At 56.6% G+C, this 13,372-nt stretch overlaps 2 protein-coding genes across 2 annotated transcripts in view; both read right to left on the bottom strand.

Moving 5' to 3' along the window:
* Positions 1-159, bottom strand: part of TPP1 (tripeptidyl peptidase 1) — a 5,538-nt gene extending 5,379 nt beyond the window's left edge. The window contains exon 1 of the mRNA XM_006161992.3: positions 75-159. Coding sequence (XP_006162054.1) covers positions 75-118 — 44 coding nt within the window. The 5' untranslated portion in view covers positions 119-159. The remainder of the gene's footprint in view (positions 1-74) is intronic.
* Positions 160-1,123: 964 nt separating this feature from the next.
* DCHS1 (dachsous cadherin-related 1) overlaps positions 1,124-13,372 on the bottom strand; it is a 22,236-nt gene continuing 9,987 nt past the window's right edge. The window contains 19 exon segments of the mRNA XM_006161993.3: positions 1,124-2,012; positions 2,014-2,137; positions 2,140-2,531; positions 2,533-4,153; positions 4,765-4,903; positions 5,207-5,490; positions 5,582-5,712; positions 5,899-6,053; positions 6,141-6,352; positions 6,511-6,624; positions 6,747-7,625; positions 9,670-9,879; positions 10,221-10,346; positions 10,441-10,680; positions 10,773-11,637; positions 11,813-11,970; positions 12,068-12,164; positions 12,378-12,571; positions 12,807-13,298. Coding sequence (XP_006162055.2) covers positions 1,562-2,012; positions 2,014-2,137; positions 2,140-2,531; positions 2,533-4,153; positions 4,765-4,903; positions 5,207-5,490; positions 5,582-5,712; positions 5,899-6,053; positions 6,141-6,352; positions 6,511-6,624; positions 6,747-7,625; positions 9,670-9,879; positions 10,221-10,346; positions 10,441-10,680; positions 10,773-11,637; positions 11,813-11,970; positions 12,068-12,164; positions 12,378-12,571; positions 12,807-13,298 — 6,884 coding nt within the window. The 3' untranslated portion in view covers positions 1,124-1,561.

The following is a 13,372-nucleotide window of genomic DNA, read 5'->3' on the forward strand; positions in this document are numbered from 1 at the left end:
AGCTGTGATCCCCCCTCCAACACATATTCTCTCCAATATGATCCCTTTTTCCCAGACCTCCCCTGTTTTCTCACCAGGCTGGGAGTTCCATTCGGCCTTTCTGCAGATCTGCTGTCATGTGACAGATCACATGAGCCCTATTTTTCACCACCACCACGCCTACTCCTGCCTAGTAACTAGTGACGTGCTGGCTCCTCCTTTGAATGGGTGGTTCTAAATGCTGGGGAAAGGAGGGGCTGCTGCTCCAGATTCTACCTCTGGGCAGACGAGCTCTGGGGTAAGCCCAGGATTCCCCACAGGAATCACAAGGAAGTGGGCTCTGGAGGCCCACAGGGTATCAGAAAGCAACAAACTCTTAAAGCCTGGGTTCTTCATTTATGACACAGAGCCTTTTTATGAAAGTGACCTTCCTCATAGGGTTGCAGTGAAAATTTACGCAGAGGTACAGCAAGCAAATTGCCTAACATGGAACCTGACATGGCAAAGACCCAACGGGTAGGAGTTTCTACTACTACAGTGCAGATATTTAGTAGCCTCGAGAAAAATAAACCACTTGGCTGCTCGCACATGTACTCCCTATCTCTTAAAACTCTCAGGCTGGGGCGACTCCATGACCTGGTGGTTAAGGAGACCATGTGGTTGAATCCTGAACCTAGTGGCTAGAAACACACCAGGTGTGAGTGTGTGCATGCCCCAAATCAGGAAGTGTGAGAGAAATGGAGAAGGGTTTGCAGTGTGACCATTCCCCATGGCGGGGGGGGGGTGCGGGGGTGCTTTCTCCTATCACTCTGTGTCTCTAGCAAGGGTATGTACCCTCTAGAAAACAAAACAAAACAAAAACCAAAGAATCCTCAGGCCTAGATCTGGCCATCCTCCAGATAGATCCCTTCCCACCCAACCAATCCCTCTCTAGGTTGCTGCTCTAACTAAATTCTTGCTGCGCCCAAGTTAGAGGGAAAAGACTGACTGCAGAGAGAAGTGATTGTCAAGCTCAGGCTGGCCTCCTGAGCTCCCAGTGCCATGTCCCCATGTCAACCACCCCTCTGTATCTCTGGAGGTGTCCACAGTACTATGGCAGGTGCCTTCCAGTCATCCCCACAGAACTGAGCCGGAGGCAGGATACAAACTGCAATTTATTAAGGCTCCAGAGTGAGAATTGGCACTTGGTTCTGGGCAGGGGCGGGGGTGTCAGTGGAACCCAAAGGCACTGGGCCCAAACAGGTTGGCGGGACCTCTCCCATCCCCCACCCCCCAATAAATAAAGTCTCAGCTCCGTGTCAGGGTGCTGCACAGGATAGGAAGCCCTCACTGAGGAGAGCCCAGCGCTGCCACCTCCTTCATATTTCTCCCCACACTGGCCCTGGCTCTAGGTTGTGACTAACAGGGTTTCTGTGGTCCTAGTGCTCTGAGGGGGCTGGGGAATGTGGGGTGGAGAGCTAGGGCCTGGTGGTGGCCTCCCCGAGGCCAGTCACGGTCCGAGGCTGCCCAGGGCAGGCTCAAAGTGGGGCCTGCATTGGGGACACAGTGCGCGTCCCAGGTCGGGGCCCAGCCTGGGCCACAGCTAGATGTGCAGCTCCGTGTCATCGGGTGGCTCCAGGCCAGACTCTGTGCTGAGTGCCGATGCTGAGGGGCCCTGGGCCACCCCAAATGGTGAGACAACGGGTGAACGAGCAGCCAGAGGAGACAGTGAGGGTGAGAAGCTGGGCGACATGGCAGCCGAGGACAGAGAGCCTTCGTGGCTGATGGGGGAGCGGTGAGAGGCTGGTGGGAAGATGGCCCGGGCTACAGCTGTGCTTGCTGGCTTGGGGGGCACAGACTTGGCTCCTGGGTGGGCCACAGCAGTGATGAGGGGTGGTGGGTCAATACGGGGAGCTGGAGGACACGGCCGAGCTTCATCCTTGAGCCTGGCGATCTCTGTGAAGACACTGGCCAGAGGCTGGAACTGAGGGCACCAGCTCAGCAGGTAGTCCCAGTTATAGCTGCCACGGAGCTACTCCTCAACAGCCCAAATGGGTCAGTGCACCTGCCACACAGGGCTTGCCATCTGCTGGGAAGCCATAGTCCCCGACGGGTGCAGGGCTCAAGCCACAGCCCCCCAGGAAGGCCGTGGCAGTGGCTGGGGGGGCCCCCCCTCGGAGGTTCCTGCCCCTGGCAGCAGCAGCCCTGCCTTCCGGCCCTTATACCAGGTGTCAGGGGCAGGTGGCTCACAGGATGTGTCGCTCAGTCCATCTGCATCCTGCTGGATGCCCGAGTCAGGGCCACGGGCGGCCAGGGAGGAGGCCACACTGGCCACTCGGGGGAACTCGTTGATCATGCGAATCTCGTCATCCTCTGCAGCCTCTGCTGAGCCACGGCCGCTTGAATGTGAAGGGTCCAGGGACCCTCCCCGGGGGTAAGGTCCTCCAGCTCCTGGCCCACCATAGCTGGGGAGAGTCTGGTGATACAGGTGCTCCGAGGGTGGGGGACTGGGTGGCTCCCGGCCCAGTTTCTGTAAGGAGCCACTGGCTGGCGGGGGTGCCTGTGACCATGGCCTCAGCCTTGCGGCTCCGGGCCCTAATGAGCCCAAGGACCAGGGCTGCCAGTGCAAGCACCACCACGACTCCCAAGGAGGCCGCCACAGCCCCTACCAACAGTAGGTTGAGGTCAGGTGCCAGGCCCAGTGCAGTGTGGGTGATATCCACAGTGACAGGTACTGTGGCACTCCGGGAACCGGGCAGAGGTCCCCGTGCTACCACCTCCAGCCTTAGTTCCCGTGGAGCTTCACGTCTGGCCCGGCCCCCACCCCCAGAGGTGGCTGATCCGCTGCCTGGTGCCCGGCTGTCCACCCTCAGGTACAGGGCACCTGTAGTCTGGTTGATACCAAAATAGGGGGAAGAGGTGGCAAGGGAATAGAGCACCAGGCCATCAGCACCTCCATCCTCATCTGTGGCCTGCACATGACCAAGGCTGTGGCCACGCCGGGCACCTTCTGGCACTTGAAAGTGGAAAGCTGGAGCCAGGAACACGGGGTCATACTCATCCTCTCCAGTCACCAGCACGGACACAGTGACAGAGGCTGAGAGGTTCCCAGCATCGGTAGCGCCAACCAGCAGTCGGAAGCTTCCGGTGTGCTCATAGTCAAAGGGCACCCGTGCCCGCAGCTCCCCTGTTGAGCTATTCAACGCAAATGCCTCATTGCCTTCAGGCCCTGGCCCAGCTTCCAACAGGCTGTAGCGGAGCCTCCCGAAAGCCCCAGCATCCCCATCGATTGCATGCAGAGTGGTCACAAGAGTGCCGGGAGGCTGGTTCTCAGCTAGGCTGGTGCTAAGCAAGTTCAGCGGGAAGGCTGGGCCGTGGTCATTCACATCCTGGACCTCAACCGTCACTGGCGCCAAAGCAAAATGTGCCCCGGCAGGGTCGGCAGCCTGCACGACAAGCTGATGTCGAGCCTGGGTCTCGCAGTCCAGGGGTTGGGCCAGTCGCAAGGCACCTGAGCTCTCATCCAGCTCAAAGAGCCCTAAAGGGTCACCTGAGCTGAGGGTGAAATGCACAAGGCCATGAGGGCCAGGATCAGCATCAGAGGCCTCCACATGCAGCAGCTCAGCTCCGACAGGCGTGTCCTCGGGCACTGCCACACGGTAGGATGCTTGGGTAAAGACAGGTGGGTTGTCGTTGACATCCAGTATGGTGACAGTGACTGGCACGGCCGAGCTGCGGGGTGGCTGCCCCCGGTCAGCCGCAGCCACAGTTAGATTGTACTGTGTCAGGGTTTCAAAGTCCAGAGGTTCCAGCAATACCAGGCAGCCCAGTGCTCGGGGCCCTGGCCCACCACTCTCCCCAGCCTCAGCCAGTCGGGGTTCCAGCTGGAAGACTCGGCCTCGGTTGCCACTGATGATACTGTAGTCCACGGCAGCATGGGTGCGGCTCCCATCGGCATCTGTGGCCTCTAGGGTGAGCAAGGTGGAACCAGGGGGCAGGTCTTCAGCCACAGCCACACGGTACTGGGACAACGTGAAGCTTGGGGCATGATCATTCTGGTCTTGCAGCTGCACGTGCACTGTGGCTCGTGCTGCCCGGCCTGGAGCTCCGTGGTCTCGTGCTTCCAGCACCACATCCACCACTCCTGGCCCCTCGTGGCCCAAGACCCCTGTTGCTGCTGTTGTGAATAAGGTCCCTGAGATGAGAAGGAAAGGAGGAAACAGGGATTCAGCTGAGGCTGTAAGTGAGCAGAAGGGTGATGTGACCTGTCAGGGTCTGGAAAGCAGCTTCGGAAAGTCCAGACTGCAGGGTGAACAGCCTGTGTGCTGGGACATTCAGAATGGCCTGGAGGATTTAAAGCTCAAGGAACAGATTCTAGACATGCAGTCAGGACAGGACTTATAATGAGGAGAGGGACCAGCAGATGGCGTAACAGTTATGTCGCTGGATTCCCATGTAGTTGACCATGGTTGGAGTCCTGGACCCAGCGGCTTAAAACTCACACTGGGCATATGTGCGTGTGTGCCCAGAATTCCAGATAGAGAATGGAGGAGAAGGGATTGCAGCGTGATCATCCCCCCAGGGGGTGATTTCTCACTTTCTGTCTCTCACTGTCTCTCTGGTGAGCACAAGTGCCTTGTGGCAGGAATCTCTCTTAAAAAGAGAGAGAGAGAGAGAGAGAGAAGGGCCTCCCTGGTCAGAGAGCCAGGAGTGAAGAGTTTGAGTAACTAGTGAATGAGGTCAGAATATGGCCCAACATGGTCAAAGATAATGGGTCTGATCCTGAGAATCCTGGCAAAGACGTACCATTGTTGGGGTCAACACTGAAACCTTCAGCAGGGGAAGCCAGGTGATAGGAGATGTGACCATTGGCCCCCGAGTCCCGGTCGGTGGCAGAGACGGAGAAAATGGCACTGCCTGGGGGGGTGTGCTCTAGCAGCTTCACCTGAGGTGAGAAAAAAAGCATTCATGGCTAATTTCCCAGCTGCCCTGCTGCCCACTCAGCCTGTGTTCCGAGGCTTTTCCCAGAAGGGAGGCTCTCCTCTCCATTCTGACCTGGAGTCCACACTCCCTAGTATCTGAATGAGAATTGCCTGCCTTCTGCTCTTTCTGGCACAGGACGCAGAACCTGGACATGGTTCACAGGACTTAGATGGGTCACCCACCCCCACGTCACCTGAAATGCCCTCCAGCAAGAAGGGCCCCCTACGCTGGGCTCAGGTGTGAGGGCACCCAGGGGTGTCAATACCTGATAAAGGCTCTGTGAGAAGGCAGGTGCATTATCATTGACATCTTCCACAAGTACTGTGAGGTTGGCATGGCCCTCATGAGGGCCATCATGGGCCAGCAGCTGTAAGTGGTAGCGGTCACGCTGCTCAAAGTCCAGGGGGCCTGTGAGGGAGACACGGCCTCCATAGCGGCCAACGCTGAAAGGGTCCTGGGGCCCAGATGGGCTCAGCACATACCACAGCACCGGTCCTGAGTCCACATCATTCCCTGTGACCTGTGCAATCTCCGAGCCCAGGAGCGCATCTGCAATACACGGAGCAAATCCATGGAGCCCAGGCTAGGGAACTGTGCTTTGGGGCCACTGCTTATACCTCCCACTTTACCCAGGCCTCACCTTCCGACACACGGAGCTCCCAGGGCTGGGGGATGGTAGGGCGGTTGTCATTGGTGTCAATGACCATCACTGTCAGGGTTGCTGAGCCCACCAGGGCTGGGCTTCCTCTGTCTGTGGCCATTAGTACCAGCCTGCATACAGAGCACAATCAGGGGTCTGAGGATAGGTGGAACCCTGCAGAAGGCCAGAAGGACTTTGGATATAGCATAGAAGTGGGGTATTCTGCATGTGGCCTAGGGACTGAAGAGGACATAAGACAGGGCTTGAAGCTAGATAAACCCAGGATAGGGTCTTGGGCCTACAGGTCTATGCCTCACCGTGTTTCAGCCCAGATCTCACGGTCCAGGATTGCTGTGGTAGTGATGGTGCCTGTGGCAGGATCCATGTGGAACAACCCCCGTGCTGGCTGGGATGCAGCTAGACTGTAGGAGATCTGTCCTCCGGAGCCTTGATCCAGGTCATCTGCCTCCACCTGAGGAGGAAAGTAGGCTGCTGGCACTGGCCTGGCCACAGACAAGTCTGACAAGCCCCTGCCCCAGCATCCCATCACACCCCACACCTGTAGCAGGGGCCCCTCCAAGGGCCGAGACTCAGGTAGGAAGGCTACGTAGTGAGGCCGAAGGAAACGGGGAGCATTGTCATTGGCATCTTGCAGGGTCAATGTCAGCACAGAGAAAGCAAAGGCTCCCCCACTTTCTGCCTGCAGCACCAGTCGCAGCCGTGGGCTTGCCTCAAAGTCCAGACCCTCTGCTACACGAACTGTGATGGCTCCTGGGGGGAGGTGGAATACATCAGTGACAACCCCTTTGCTGGCCCTGGAGCCTCCATCCCTGAGGACCCTGGCTCTAAGACAGCCTCTGCCTGGTCAATGCCTCCTGTGGCCCAGAGAACTTACTTGCCCTCCCAGAGCCCCTGCTCCCAGCCCTTACCTGTATTAGGATGAATGGAGAAGGTCCCTCTCTCATTCCCACTGAGAATACTGTAGGTGATTGGTCCACTCGAGCCCCCTGCATGGACAGCCTTGGGGGAGACAACAGGAGTCCCTGCAGAGAGGGTGGTATGGTTGGACTATGACTAGACTGTGGGACTTCGGAGGACGTTCTCAACAAGCGAAATCCCAGCCCATCTAGGGATACAAATCTGGGTGACAAGGCTGGGGACCCACCTGGGGGTGCATTCTCACGGAGCGTAGCTTCACTACTAGCCCGGGAAAAGCGAGGTCCACGCTCAGACTCTCCCTGCAGTCCAATGATGATCACACCGGTGGCAGAGCGAGCTGGCCGGCCAAGGTCAGTGGCCACAATGAAAAGGACACGATCTCGAGGGCTCAGAGCTACAGGAGAGCGAGCCACACGAATTTCCCCAGTGTAAGAGTCCACAGTGGTGCCAGGAGGTGGTGTGCCTGCCAGCCGGTACAGAATCGAAGCATTGGCACCAGCATCACGATCTTCAGCTCTCAGTGTGGCCAGAGCCAAGGTTGGGGTACCGAAGCTAGGGCCTGGGCGGGGCAGGCGCAGGCGCAGAGGACTGGTGGGGAAGGTGGGAGCATGGTCATTGACGTCACGCACCGTGATGGTGACAGGCACTGTGGTGCTCAAGGGCCCTGCAGCTGCGCCATCCACTGCACTCACAGAGAAGGCATAGCTGGGACACTGCTCTCTGTCCAGGGCTGCAGCCGTGCGCAATTCCCCAGAGCTGGGCTCCAGCAGGAAGGCTCCCGCTGTTCCTGCACCTAGATAGTAGGTCACGTGGCCATTGGCCCCAGCATCAGGATCATGAGCCTGAAGCTGCAGCAGCAGAGTCCCTGCAGGCACATCCTCAGGCACCTCCATGGAATAGGCAGGCACAGGAAAGGCTGGAGCATGGTCATTGGCATCGAGCACTGTCACTGTCACAAGCAGGGTGGCACTGAGAGCTGGCTGGCCTCCATCCTGGGCCTCGATCTGCAGCTGGAACACTGGCTCCACCTCCCGGTCTAGTGGCCTCATGGTGCCAAACTCTCCAGAGGCTAGGTCTAGGACAAAGGCTCCTGATGGGTCCCCATCTGCAAAGGGTATACACACATTATCAGCCCATGGGGATGGGTACCACTTACAGGAAGCAGCAGAGAGAGACAGAGATGGTTTGAGAGACTGAGAGATTGAGAGACCGAGAGAAAGGCAGAGAAACATGCAGAAGGTAAAGATACTATAAAGCAGCTGATAACTGCTCAGAGTGTGGTCTAGAATACCTGGGAGTCCTCTGATACCCTCCATACATATTAAGATCAAAACTGGGGCCAGCAGGTAGTGTGGTGGTTAAGGTGCTAGACTCCTGTCTAACTGCAGTTTGAGTTCCAGACCTGGCAGCTTGCTTTCTCACTTTTCCTCTTTCTGTCTCTCCCTGGTGAACACATGTCCTATGGCAAAATTTAAAAATAATAAGAAGAATAAAATTAAATATTTATTTTTAAAAAAGATCAAAACTTTTCATAGCACTGCTAAGACATTCTATGCTTTTTTCATTCTTATCTCACAGATGTATAGTACAGTTTGCAGATGCTGCATGATGTGATGACATCATTACTTGGTTAATGGAATGTGTGCTTGTGTATTCGTGTGTTTTCTAGAATCTTCTAGGCAGAGTATTAGAGCATGGATATGTGTGTTTTCAGAGATTCAGTGTGTGTCGGCTACCTTCATTACACCTAATACCTGCTATAATCTCTGCAGCCTCATTACTGTCCAACATTATTATTTGAAGTCTCAACATTTCCTTGTGTCTATGCAGAAATACGGCAAGTAGTATACTTCACAGGCTTTATTTGCAATAATATTGAAATATTTTAGGTTTTAATATTTAAATATAAATATTAATAATATTAAATAAATATTAACAATATTAAATATCAATATAAACATTGCTATAACCCACAGAAAAAAACTCTTCAGGGTTCTCAAAGGTTAAGAATGTTTAGGGAGGAACCAGCAGTTAGCGTAATGGCTGTGTCGCTGGACTCCCACGTAGTCGACCGCAGTTCGCGTCCCGGACCCGGTGGCTTAAAACTCACGCCGGGTGCATGTGCGTGCATACCCAAGATCCCGAGAGGAGAATGGAGGAGAAGGAACTGCGGTGTGACCATCCCCCCTGGGGGGTGATTTCTCGGTTTCTGTCTCTATGTCTCTCTCTGTCTGTCTGGCGAGCGTATGTGCCCTATAGAGAAAAACTCTCCAAAAAAAAAAAAAAAAAAGAATGTTTAGGGAGACCAGTTGATGGTATGGTGGTTAAGGTGGCTGGATGTCATATGGCTGGACTGCCCAGTTTGAGACCTGGACCTGGTGGCTTGCGAAATGAGCCAGGCACATATGTATGCATGCCCAAAATTCTTGAAATAAGGGAGGGATGGAAGAGTAAAGATGTGGCATGACCATTCCCCATGGGGGGGTGACTTCTCACTTTCTCTCTCACTGTCTCTGGCAAGTGTGTATGTCCTTTGGCAAAATTTAAAAAAAAAAAAAGTGTTTAGGGTTCCCAAGAACAACAACAACAACAAAAAAATGAGAATGACTATTCTACAGGGAGAAGCAAATAAGAAAGAAAAGAAATAGGAAGATTATGAACAGAGACATAAGGGCCAGCAGGTGGTGTTAAGGTGGCTGGATTCCACATGAGCAGCTTCAAGTTCAAGTCCCAGACTCAGCAGCTTGAAAATCACACTGGGCACTGTGCATGTGCACCCAAAATCTTGAAAGAAGAATAGAGGAGAAAGGATTGTGACATGAACATCCCCTGGGCAGGGGGTAATTTCTCACTTTTCTTGTGTCTGTTTTTCTCTTTCTCCCATCAGCACAAGTGCCCTGTAGGAAAAGCTAAAAAAATAAATAAATAAATAAAACAAAACCCAAACGAATAACAAAATAGAGATGTAGAGGGAGACAGAGAGCTGGAGAGACAGAGAAAGAGATACTCAAGCATAAGCATACAATAAAAAGGAAAGGCATAAAGAGGGGCAAAGGGACCCAAACATTCTGACCGAGGCTGGCAGGGGCCAGTAAGGAGCAAGAGCCAGGCAGGTGGTGCTGAGCTAGTAGGCACGAGATGGTTCTCACCCAGGATGCGGTACTGCAGCTGCCCATTGGCTCCCACATCTGGGTCAGAGGCCCGAAGCATGGTGAGGGTCTGGGGGTCCTGGCTCTCAGGCACCTCCAAGGAGAGGTGAGTACTTCCAAAAGTTGGAGCATGGTCATTCTCATCCTCCACGGTCACCCGCACTGTGACGTGAGTTAACAGAGGGGGTGAGCCCCTGTCCCGGGCATACACTGTGGGGAAGCAAAGTCAATGAGATCTAGCCTGTTCCCATCTCACAGAGAAACCTACACCAGATAGTGTTCAGATATGTTCACCAGGTGCACACACAGACCAGAAAATGTTCCTCTGTCCAAGCTTTCAAGCATACTTGTGTACATGTGCACATTAGTATACACGTGTCAGAGATGTTCTGTTCCTTCCCACCTCCTATGTTTGGTGCATGCAAGATAGCTCTAAGAGGAGCCGCGCTGTAATAGCTGGGCACTTGTAGAAGCAGGGCTTTGGGGGTATAACACTAGTATTTATATGCCAGGCACCATCTTGGAGGTTTCGGGATCCTCTCATTCTATACCTGTCAGATTGATCACCTCCTGCTCCTCCCGATCCAGGGCCCGGAGGGTAGTGAGAACTCCAGTGTCTGGGTCCAGGGAGAAACTTTCTCCAGAGACTCCTCCATATGTCACTTGCCCATTGGCCCCTGAGGTAGGACAGCATGCAGGGTGATCAGAGGGTGAACATCCCCTTTCTTGCCCCAGGCCATCCCTCTCACAAGTCATCCCCCTAGGTCTTACCTAGGTCGGGGTCAGTTGCCCGCAAAGTGAGCAGAGATGTGCCTGGCGGGCTGTTCTCACGCAAAAGGACGCTGTATTCCTGCTGCTGAAAAGCAGGTGCCTCGTCATTGACGTCCGCGACACTGACAGTCAGGAGCTGCGTGGCCGAGCGCGGAGGGGAGCCATGGTCTGACGCTACAATGGTCAGGGTGTGCTCAGCTCTTTGTTCCCGGTCCAAGGGCCGCACCACCGACAGCGCTCCTAGGTGAGCAGCAAGGCAGGTCGATAGGAACCTCTTACACTGATTGACTCCAACGCCCTCCTTCCCTCACTCTCACAGGCCCTGCTCTCACCTGTGCTCGAATGTAGCCGGAAGTGGCCGTCCCCACCGGATACCAGGCGATAAGACACGCGTGCGGCCTCACCCAAGTCCGGGTCTCGGGCTACCACGTGCAGCGCCACGGGCCCAGGAGGCTGATCTTCCGGGAGGCGCACACGGGAGGGCGACGCGAAGACTGGCGCGTTGTCATTTTCATCCGTGACAAAGACGCGTGCGGAAACGCGCGCTGCGCGGCGGCGGCTGGCGTTGGTGGGCCTGTCGGTGGCTACCACGAGCAGCAGCAGCGCGGGGGTGGTCTCCCGGTCCAGGCCACGCGGAGCGCTGAGCGCCCCGGTGCGCGCGTCCAGGCGAAGTGCGGGCACCGGAGGCTCCTGGCGCAGCAGGCGGTAGCGCACGTCGCTGTTGGGACCTGGGCCATCTGCGTCCGAAGCCCGGAAAGTGTACAACGCCACGCCGGGCTCCGGGTTCTCAGGCAGCGCCAGCGCCAGCGGGTCGCGCGCGAAGGCGGGCGCGGGCTCGTTCTCGTCCTGCACGAGCACCTGCACTCTCAGCAGCCGCGCGCCCGCGCCACCCGGCCCCTCCGCGCGCACCGTGAGCGCGCGCCAGGCCGGCCCCGCTTCGAAGTCCAGGGACCTCGCCAGGTACAAGCGCCCTGAGGCCGCGTCAAGGGCAAAAGTGCCCTCCGGGTCGGCGCCACCAACCAGTGTGTAGGTGAGTGCGCCCACACCTGCCGGCTCGGGCGGCGCCACTGAGCCCAACAGGGAACCAGGCCGCAGGCCCTCCGCTGCTGTCACCTTCAGCACGACGGGCACTGGCGTCGCAGGGTCAGGATCGGCGAGGTCTGGAGGCGGCTCGGCCAAGCGAGTTGAGGGAAGCACCTGTGTGGACCGTGAGGGAGAACAGACTCAGGAGGACCCGTGTAAAGAGCTGGGCAGGATTTCTGTGGCAGGGAAGGGTGGTCAGATAGCTAGACTTGAGAGCCCAAGGACCCCATGGTGCTGGAGGTATCGGAGAGGGGGGGACAGCGGCAGGCAAGGGTGTGGGGGGCCATACCTGCACCAGCAGCTGGAGGCTGGCACTTCGAGGGGGACTGCCTTGGTCATGAGCACTCAGAGTCAGCACATAGTGGGGCCGCTCTGCTCGGATCAAGGGTGCTGCGGTGAGCAGCTCCCCGGAGTGAGGGTGCAGAGAGAAGAGCTCTGAGCCAGGACCTGGGGACAGGCAGCGGAAGGACGAGGGCTTGGGACCTGGAGCTGGGCCTTGAGGGCCAGCCATCCCCCTCCCAACTCCCTTTTCCCCACCCCTCACCAGTTAGAGTGTATAGGATGGTTCCGTTCTCCCCCTCGTCTGGATCTTTGGCCTGCAGAGTCGTCACCAGTGTTCCTGGAGGCACACGGTCTGGCACCTGTGGGGACACAAGTCACCTGCAGTTGTCTCCTTCCTGTCCTTGAGACAACCCAGGATCAAGGTCCCCTGACCAGTGTGCAGGCAGGGCCCCTTTCATGCTCTCACACCCGTTTCAGGGTACAGTCTCTGTCACCTATTCCCACAGCCTTATGGGAAGACTCCCCACTCCCTCTCACACTTGTTCAGGATAGGGTCCTGCTCCTTCACATACCTGTATGGGGAGGCCCCCACCAGCAACCCCGGAAGCCTGCAGGAAGGTGGGGCTGTTGTCATTGAGATCAAGCACTGCGATGTGCACGGTGCCTGTGGTGCTGCGGGGTGGGCTGCCCCCATCCTGCACCTGCACCAGGAGCTGGTAGCTGTTCTGCTGCTCCCGGTCCAGAGTTTGGAGTGTGGTTATTTCTCCTAGGAGTGCAGGATGGAGATCATGTATCAGATATCCAGGGATCAGAACCTGAGGCCTGCGGTAAGAGGCTGGGGCTCGGGGAGTGTGGTAGGGAATGCCAGGGCCAAACTCTGGGTTAAATCCTGGGCCCCACACCTGGGATCTGGCCTGGGGTTAGGGGGTGTTCCTCATCTAGGGTGTTCATCATCGAGAGGTGAGACTGTGGGATCTCAGAATTTAGATCCCAGGACTTACCTGTCTGGGGGTGGATGCGGAAGGCCTTACTGTCTTCTGACAGCTGTCGCAGACTGTAGGTCAGACGTCCATTGGGTCCCAAGTCTCGGTCGGTAGCAATGACCCGGCCCACACTGGTCCCTGGGGGCTGGTTCTCAGTCACAGCCAGGAAGGTGGGTTCCCCAGATAAGCGGGGGCTGTGGTCATTCTGCTTGAGGATGCTGACCCTCACGGTGGCTGTGCCTGTCTGCTGCCCTAACTCTGGTTTGGACCCTGACACCGCCATTACCTTCAGTGTGTACAACTCCTGGGCCTCCCGGTCCAGTGCTGCTCGCACCCATAGCCACCCGCTCTGTGCCTCCAGGCCAAAGGGGCTACTTGCCCCATCTGCAGCAAGGTGATAGGTGATAGGGCCCCCATCTGGTGCCTGGGCTTGCACTTGCAGGATCTGGGTTCCAGGGGCGGTGCCTGAGGACAGGTCTACACGGTAGGTAGGGCTATCAAATCGAGGAGCTAGCCCACGAGTCCCCAAATCCTGTACTACCACTCGCAGTCGAAAGTGGCTGGGGGGGGGGGGGGGGGCCCCC

The sequence above is a fragment of the Tupaia chinensis genome, unplaced genomic scaffold, assembly GCF_000334495.1.
Source record: "Tupaia chinensis unplaced genomic scaffold, TupChi_1.0 Scaffold139491_1, whole genome shotgun sequence".
Classification (NCBI taxonomy): domain Eukaryota; kingdom Metazoa; phylum Chordata; class Mammalia; order Scandentia; family Tupaiidae; genus Tupaia; species Tupaia belangeri.